General features: G+C 37.8%; 1 protein-coding gene across 1 annotated transcript in view; it reads left to right on the top strand.

The window, feature by feature from the left end:
* The window catches only part of LOC107599206 (zinc finger protein with KRAB and SCAN domains 8-like), a 5,782-nt gene extending 3,999 nt beyond the window's left edge, over positions 1-1,783 (top strand). Inside the window, exon 3 of the mRNA XM_016290734.1 lies at positions 1,313-1,783. Within this exon, the coding sequence (XP_016146220.1) occupies positions 1,313-1,653 (341 nt within the window). The 3' untranslated portion in view covers positions 1,654-1,783. The remainder of the gene's footprint in view (positions 1-1,312) is intronic.
* Positions 1,784-8,876: the final 7,093 nt, after the last annotated feature.

The following is an 8,876-nucleotide window of genomic DNA, read 5'->3' as shown; positions in this document are numbered from 1 at the left end:
AGAAGTTTTGGCAGTTTGCTGGTCTGGAGCCTTCAGGTGTGTGTTAACACAATATCAATGAGGTAGGACAGCAGCAATGATCTTAGAGAAGCAATTGTTGCTGCCATCAGTCTGGGAAGAGTAATACGGCCATTTCCAAACAATTTGAAGTCCATCATTCTACAGTGAGTAAGATTATTCACAAGTGGAAGACATTCAAAACAGACACCAATCCTCCCAGGAGAGGACATCCCAGCGAATTCACCCCAAGATCAGACCATGTAATGCTCAGAGAAACGGCAGACAACCCAAGAACTTCACCTTCACTCTACAGGCCTCAGTTACCATGTTAAATGATAAGAGTTCATGACAGTACAATTAGAAAAATATGGGACAAGTATGGCATGTTTGGAAGGCTTGCCAGAAGAAAGCTTCTTCTAACTAAAAAAGCATGGCAGCACAGTTTAGGTTTGCATAGTTGCATCTGAACAAACCATATAAGACTTCTAGAACAATATCCTTTGAACAGATGAGACCAGAGTGGAGATGTTTGGCCATAATGCACAGCAGCACGTTTGGTGAAAACCTAATAAGCATATCAGTACAAACACCTCATACCAGAAGTCACACATGCTGGTGGAGGGCTGATGATTTTGGGCTTGTTTTGTAGCCACAGGACCTGGGCATCTCACAGTCATTGAATCAACCATGAACTCCTCTGTATACCAAAGTATTCTAGAGTCAAATGTGAGGCCATCTGTCCAACAGCTAAAGCTTGGCCAAGATTGGGTGATGCAACAGGACAATGATCCCAAGCAGTGAAAATAAAATAAATGAGGTTCTGCAATAGCCCAGTCATAGTCCAGACCTCATGCTAACTGAAATCATGTGGTGAGAGCTGTGCATAAACAAATGCCCACAAACCTCAATAAACTGGAGCAACGTTGTAAAGAGTGGGCTAAAATTCTTCCAGAACGATGTGAGAGACTGATTAAGTCATACAGAAAATTATTACTTCAATTTATTGCTGCTGACTCTACAGGCAATTGAATCATAGGGTGTCCTAACTTTGTCACACATGGCTTTTCCATCTTGGCTTTGTTTTTGTTAATCAAATAATGACACGCTGTGATATGTCGTGATATTGTTCATCTGAGGCTTTATTTCCAAATTTTAAGACTTTCCATATTAAGACTTCATATTTTTTTGTTATGTCCTGATACAGAAAACCATGGAATTCAATAGGGTGTCCCAACTTTTTCACATGACTGTATATGCCATTATACAAGACTTTTTTCATGTATTTTTCCCTTTCCTCTGCCTCACGACCTAGATTTCTTGTCATCCTCAAGCTCAGGGCAACAAAGCTACTTCCCAAAGTTCCACAACAATTACAAGGGTCCCGAGTGCCATGCATTTCCCCCCGGCCGAAGATTATATCGTTGTGGCCTGTGTGAGCGAGACTTTAACCGTAAACAACATCTCAAGATCCATCAGAGGATCCATACAGGAGAGAGGCCGTACACTTGCTCCATCTGCAGCGCACGCTTCCGTCACGCATTGACACTCAAGCGCCACTCCCGCATCCATACGGGAGAGAAACCTTATGCTTGTGATCAGTGTGGGAAAAACTTTCGAAATGATGGTGGTTTGAAGTTCCATCAGTGTTCATGACAACAGTTGTATAAATGCACTCTTTATGGTAGTCATGTGTTGCAGGGTGAATCCAATATAGGAACCCCAGGAACAAAACTTACAAGAACCAAAATGGAGTTGTAAAATTAATTAAAATAAATAAATAAATATATATATATATACAGTGGGTACGGAAAGTATTCAGACCCGTATTGCACCATGAGCTGTTATTTTAAGTGATAAGATTGCTGACATTTTAGGTATAAAAGATAGGGTGGCAGAGACTCATAGTAAAGATCATGTACAGTCAGTTTCACTGATAAGATACAAACCAGCTAGTGCTAATTTATTGAGTTTTACTTGAGTTGTTATGCCTGCTAACCAAAGTCCAAGTCAGTCAGGTGTATGGCATAGCATAGATTCAAAGCACAGGGGAAAGATGGGATCAATGCAATGCTATTTTTGTTTTGTAGATTGAATCAATTTGTGAAATTCTGTTACTGATCACTTCTGTATAGCAATTAACAAATCTTTCATTTGCATTTTAGACAATATTATCCAACCCTGGGAGGAATCTCTGTTTAGTATTGTGGTGCCATAAATCTGTCATAAGTCTTTCTCGGCTTTGTGCAAGTTAGTTTCCAGTAGTTTGCTTTATCTTTGCTACAATCACCTTCCAAGCAGATGAAACAAAACCGGTGAAAGCATGATGTGCATGTTACAAACTTGCATCCTTTTTCATGCATAATCAGATTATGACACGATTAGGACAGGCTCTGAACGTTGGACAACCAAACACTTTGCTCTGTGGATCTGATACCAAGTCACAGGTTAGCAGTGTGGAGACGAGGGAGCACAGCTTGTTGGTGCAGGCAGCAGAAGTGCAGGGGTAAAGGCAGGAGCCACACAGGAGCTGAGTGGTCGGCCATCGAGTGCACTGAAGCAGTTCAGTAGTAACTTTTATACAAGCAGGTTTAAGTGCAGAGAAAATGGAAAATGCAAGACATGGGTGGAAAATAATAAAGATTTACAACTTCATGACACCATGTTGAGTTTGGTTCAGATGCCGTTGATGAAAATGAAATGAAGTAAATATACAGTGCTTACTGTGTTTGTGGGATCTAGTTTGTTTCCATCTTCCTGAGTTCCAAAAGTGTTTATGGATTGGTTATTCATTATAGATTGAGTTAGAGGTCGACCGATATGGGTTTTTCACTGGCCGATGCCGATATTTAATAATCAGGGCAGCCGATGGCAGATATATGATGCCGATATGTTTGTCCGATATTCTTTTTTTTTCTTCCCCTTCATCTCATAAAAGTGAGTTTGAGTAAATGATTATTGCGGTATACAAGATAGTAATAGTAGTAGTAGCCTAATTCAGAGTAATAATTCATGGCTCAAAACTTAAGCACCTTCTCAAAACAGTTCTGAAGCATGCTTTTTGTTTATGTTTGCTGACAGACGCCGACTTGCAAATGCAAATTCATTCTCTGCCAGCAGGAGGCGCTGTTGGAGCGGAGATATAGCGGTTTCCCCGGTAACAGCTGTAATCAAATAAGCGCTACTTTATCAGGCATTACAGGAAAGATTCAATTAAAATGACATAGAAGCTTTTCTGAAGACGGTCGGTTCTTTTCACAGATACATTAATATAAAAACACCCGCGCTGCATTTTAATTTTGAAACGTGCAGTGCTCCAGACTTGCAAATGCAAATTAATTCTCTGCCAGCAGGAGGCGCTGTTGGAGCGGAGATATAGCGGTTTCCCCGGTAACAGCTGTAATCAAATAAGCGCTACTTTATCAGGCATTACAGGAAAGATTAAATTAAAATGACATAGAAGCTTTTCTGAAGACGATCGGTTCTTTTCACAGATACATTAATATAAAAACACCCGCGCTGCATTTTAATTTTGAAACGTGCAGTGCTCAGTTTATTCAAGGAAGTATAGCCTTTTGGAAAATCTATTTGTGGCAGTCCGTCTGTTGTGACGAGCCGCCACACATAACTCAATGTATGGGAAACACTGGACACTTCTGTAAGTCAAATGGCCAAGTGATAACAAAAATAAAAGAGTTGTCGGACCCACACACACATTTCTTGAGCAAAGTTATCGTGCACGTTATAATCAGCCCAGAAGTTTCGTCTGAATTGCATGTGTAAGAATTACAGAACCTCAGACACTTTGATCTTCTGAGACAGACAATACACACACAGTGCATTAACATACAGACATCTGTTTCCACATCTCACTGAGAGAAAATGCGGGAAAACGTCTCTCGCATATGCATCAGTTCCGAAACTCAGATACTTTGATCTCCTGAGAAACAGACAATACAAACTTACACGGGCATCTTGGAGAAACCCCACAGAGTGGCGGTGCAGGAAACGCCTCTCTCACATATGCATCAGTGCCTTTTCATCTGCTCCCTCCACTGGATTCACTCAGCATGGTCAATAGTATAATGTTCTATGAATGCAAATCAGATTTACAGTCATGTTTGGTTTAATTTGAATAGTCTCAGGGTGAGTGGTACAATGGTCTTAATCTTACAAAAGTAGACTAAAAGATAATACAGATCCTAAGAGTTAAGAGATACTTTGATTACTGTAGAGGGTCATTCCATGCAAATTACCTTCTGTTCCCATTGAGGTGCAAACCACCCAGGTCTGGGACCTGGGTTAATGTAAATTCCAATTGTGTGTACGTGCCTCCACTTGGGGGATGTTTTATCTTGGTTTTGTATTTAAAGGATTGCAGCAAAAGGGTCGTGGCGATTCTGTAGCCAGAGAGCCCATAGTATGAAGTGTGTTCACACACTCAATACTATGTATTTTCCTAAAGTTAGGTATGAATCCTTTACTCTTAGATTTGTCTATGAGAATTTGATTGTCTTGTATTGATTTGATATCTTTGAATTGGCTATGTAGATCATTGGCATAATACATATTTACCTGACTGATAATAAATTGTTACATTTGATTTATTCTGACTTATTCTGAAATTATTTTCTCAAGTAGATTAAGTGAAGGCGTATGTTTCCGCAAAACTGCGTAAAATGGAGTCAGATTTGAGTTAAACCTAAATTGAATAACTCTGCGCGCTGAAAAGACCGAACACGCAAGAAACCTTCATCCACCACTGGATACCTTCATTGGGCCAAGTGCGTGGACTTTACACATGTTTCTATTTTCACATGCAAATGACTTGCACTTATGAATATGATAACGTTCCGACATCAATTCTAGTAGGGTAAAACGTAATTACGCTTTCGAAACGGTCTGTTTTGCCCTGCCATCATTAGCTGAAGCTGTGTGTGAACAAGAAAGGGCTGCAGAGTGTGAGCTGCTCGTCCGTCTCATGCAGCCAGAGATTCTCCGGCGTTCCGCAACAACGCTTTAGCTAACCGCAGATGCGCTTGCCTATAAATCGGCCTAATTTGCAGCACAGTCGGCCGATGCCGATTAATTTTAAAAATGCCAAAAATCGGCCGATTAATCGGCCGGTCGATCAATCGTCGACCTCTAGATTGAGTTTGAGAGAGAGGATAAAGCACCTTTACAGACCAGACAGAAGATACAATGAGTAATTTGCTAAATTTAATCCAGTTACTTAACCATCATCACTGCCAGAACTAGAGCGCTATGAGGCATCATTGTCTTTATGCTGACCTACCATTTTTAAACATCTTTTTACAGATCTTTTGTATATTTGACTGGTATTTAATGATGCAACCAAGTTATAAGCTATAAGCTACCAATAGAATGTATTTAACATAAGTGTTCTCACCTCTAAAATATTTTCCTCCTTGCTGAGATCATCAGTCAAATCATACACTTGTGAATTTCCTACAGAACAATGATTGGCAGTTTTTGGAGTTTTATAACAAACAAATGAAATGCGCAATAAGAATAACTGAAGCATTGATTAGGCATGTGGCGTCGTACTATTCTCAGGACAAAGTGAAAGTGAAAGTAATTTTTCAGTGGTTGCAAATATATTTATAAACACATTTGTTAATAATTTACCATTCAAATGTATAAAGGGTTAATAAACAACAAATACAAGATTCCACTGTTGTCTGTCCTCTTCCATTCCACCGTATAACCGTCTGTCTCACGCTTCTTAGCTCTTCGTGTTTATACCTTAATTTTTCACACGTTTTTCTGGTTCTTCTAGTATGTTTCATCGTATCAGTTTGAGATTATTTAAAAATAGGCTACCTGTGCTGTCATGTCGATCTGTTCTACACTGTAAAAAGTAATCATTGAATCTACTTAAGAAAAGCAAGTAAACATAACTGATTTTTACAAATTTGTTGAATTTACTTAATTACACTGTGTTATGTGAACTTTCAGGTGGATGCAATAGTTTAACTAAACAACTTTAGTGAACAGTACTTAAGAGCATCTAGTTTGTTGGATTAAAGGTATGTTTCCGTTGTCTGGTGGAAAGAACAATGAATACAGTTTTAGAGTGAATACAATTTGAAATGGTTAAGGTTTTCTTTTAGTTTTTTTTTTACAGATAGGGTTCTGAATCTTTTTTTCTTCAAGCAGTCAAATAACAGTGAGATTTCAGCTTTTTGGCTTGCCCACAAGCTGTTGCTGCCTCATAATCCAGTAGAGCGTTTCAAATCATCATATTTATATTAATAACTTAATATATTTACTGGATTTTGGTAATTGCAGCATATGACAAAAACATTAATGTGTTCTGCTACTCCTATTTTAATTTGTTCAGTGTGTTGGGAGTCCCTGCGTATGCGCAATGTGAACGTTTACAGGTGATTGGTGACGACGTAAAAAAAAAAATAATAATAATAAAAAAACATATATATATATATAAAAATTTCCCCAATCCCACTATGTGCCCTAATAACTCTAGACCAATAGGTGGCGGAAGTGCACCAGTAGGTCGCGGAAGGTTGGTTTAAACAAAACATCACCAGAAGAAGACAACGAACTGAACTTCAGAGTTGGTTCGTGTTTGAAATGTGGCAGCAAGATTGTTAATAAAGAATAACAATTTGGTCCCTCAGTAAATTCTCTTTGCCACCTTGAAGAATTCTCAGTTACTTAAAGTGTAGACGGCCGGGAAGTAAGAAAACACACAGTCAAATGTATCCTCAATACTTCAATTTATTCATAGAAATACAGATATTATATAGGCATATGTCGAGGGGAGTTTCATCCTCTTAACCAATGAGGATATGAATAACATACACGTAGGATCTTTGGCCAAGAACATGTGTTTATATAAAATAGCCACATGTACAGAAAAACATGGACATATTAGGAATAGACTTTTGCGAAGAATGCTGAACTGTCTTCATGGTTTCATCACGAACTCCTTTACCCTTGTAGTCCTAACATTCATGTCCTTATTTGGGACATTTGAACCAAGAGAAGCTAATGTATACATTTAAGCATGCATACTTCGCATATGAGTAAGACATATTTAAAACATAATATCAAGAGAGAGAGATGGATACAGAAGGAGGGATTCAGAAAGAATGCGTTGTATATATAAGAATGAGAGAGAGGGAGAAAAAGGAGGGGTAAGACATGTCTGGACTCAACAGAAAGACAGAGAGTGTTTTTGAGGAAAAGAAAAGGCAGATCTTATTAGTTTTTACTGACGAGCTTTACTGTAACAGTCAGTTAGCGTACTAGCTAGCCAGTGGTTTATAAGATAGATTACAAACATCTATCTTCCTCTTTACTGCTAGTTATAACATGAAATAAACGTAAGCATCATAAAGTATGCTGACCGATACAGTACAAGTTAATGAAATGTATCATGTCTTATGTAATCCGTTTTCAGTATTTAATGTTTGAACAAATGTCATGAAAACAAGTTATCACCACAACCACTGTTTAAATGTTTATATTTCAGAAAATTATTTGGAGTAGAAACATCATTTAAAATTGTTTTTAAATGTGCGTCAATGCCCAGCACTAATTATAACCATTTTCTTGTCATATTTTATGTGCTCTTTTTTGGGGACTTAAACTCATGCAGTGGAAGTGGAAGTTCTACTTGTTTATTGAGTGAAAAGAGAGCTCAACTGCTGAAAAACTTATTAAAATATGGAAGCTATGGAATATGAAAATTCACCAATTCCATGTTTCCACATAGTATATGCTTATTCACATATGTGCGCTTAATGAAAAATCATGCTTTGCAGTTTTGTGAAACCCTGCACAGAATAAGTAGATATTCATTATATTTTATGCTGAGTGCTTGTGCTTTGAGTGATATTCAATTTTTTTTTTAAATAATTGTAGAGACATCTAACATCAATGGGCGATGAACAGCAGTTCTCCACGGCCTTCCACTCTTCCTTGAAAAGGACCTTACTGATTTTACAAGACATGTTTTGCAAGTAATTTTGTCTGTTATATTCTGGTTATTTAGTGTAATGCAGACAATTATTGAGACCTGGCAAGAAAAAAATCAGGACACAGAAACAATATAAGATAGAAAGGAATAAAGAAAGTGAAAAAAAAACCTTAAAGGAAAGGGAATGTATAATAAAAGAACAGAGTTGGAAAGAAGAGAAAAAAATACTTAAAGGGATAGTTCACTCAAAAATGAAAATTATATGAGTTTTTTTTAATAATTGTACAGACATCTGACATCAATGGGCGATGAACAGCAGTTCTCCACGGCCTTCCACTCTTCCTTGAAAAGGACCTTACTGATTTTACAAGACATGTTTTGCAAGTAATTTTGTCTGTTATATTCTGGTTATTTAGTGTAATGCAGACAATTATTGAGACCTGGCAAGAAAAAAATCAGGACACAGAAACAATATAAGATAGAAAGGAATAAAGAAAGTGAAAAAAAAACCTTAAAGGAAAGGGAATGTATAATAAAAGAACAGAGTTGGAAAGAAGAGAAAAAAATACTTAAAGGGATAGTTCACTCAAAAATGAAAATTCTGTCATTAATTACTCACCCTCATGTCGTTCCAAACCTATAAGACCTTTGTTCATTTTCGGAACACAATTTAAGATATTTCTGATGAAATCCAAGACCACGTTCAAGACCCAGAAAGAAAGTTAGTACATCGTTCACGAGAGTATCACGACGCATGCGTGTGATGCTGCTGACGCAGGAGCCGGCGTTCTGACGGAGAACACACATGCACTGTGCCTTGTTTACAAGCAGAGGAATGCACAAGCATTCTCAGATTTCATCAAAAATATCTTCATTTGTGTTCCGAAGATGAATGAAGGTCTTACTGGTTTGG

The sequence above is a fragment of the Sinocyclocheilus grahami genome, unplaced genomic scaffold (assembly GCF_001515645.1).
Source record: "Sinocyclocheilus grahami isolate Dianchi unplaced genomic scaffold, SAMN03320097.WGS_v1.1 scaffold262.1, whole genome shotgun sequence".
Taxonomy (NCBI): domain Eukaryota; kingdom Metazoa; phylum Chordata; class Actinopteri; order Cypriniformes; family Cyprinidae; genus Sinocyclocheilus; species Sinocyclocheilus grahami.
The sequence above is the reverse complement of the archived record's forward strand: the minus strand, read 5'-3'. Positions and strand labels throughout refer to the sequence as shown.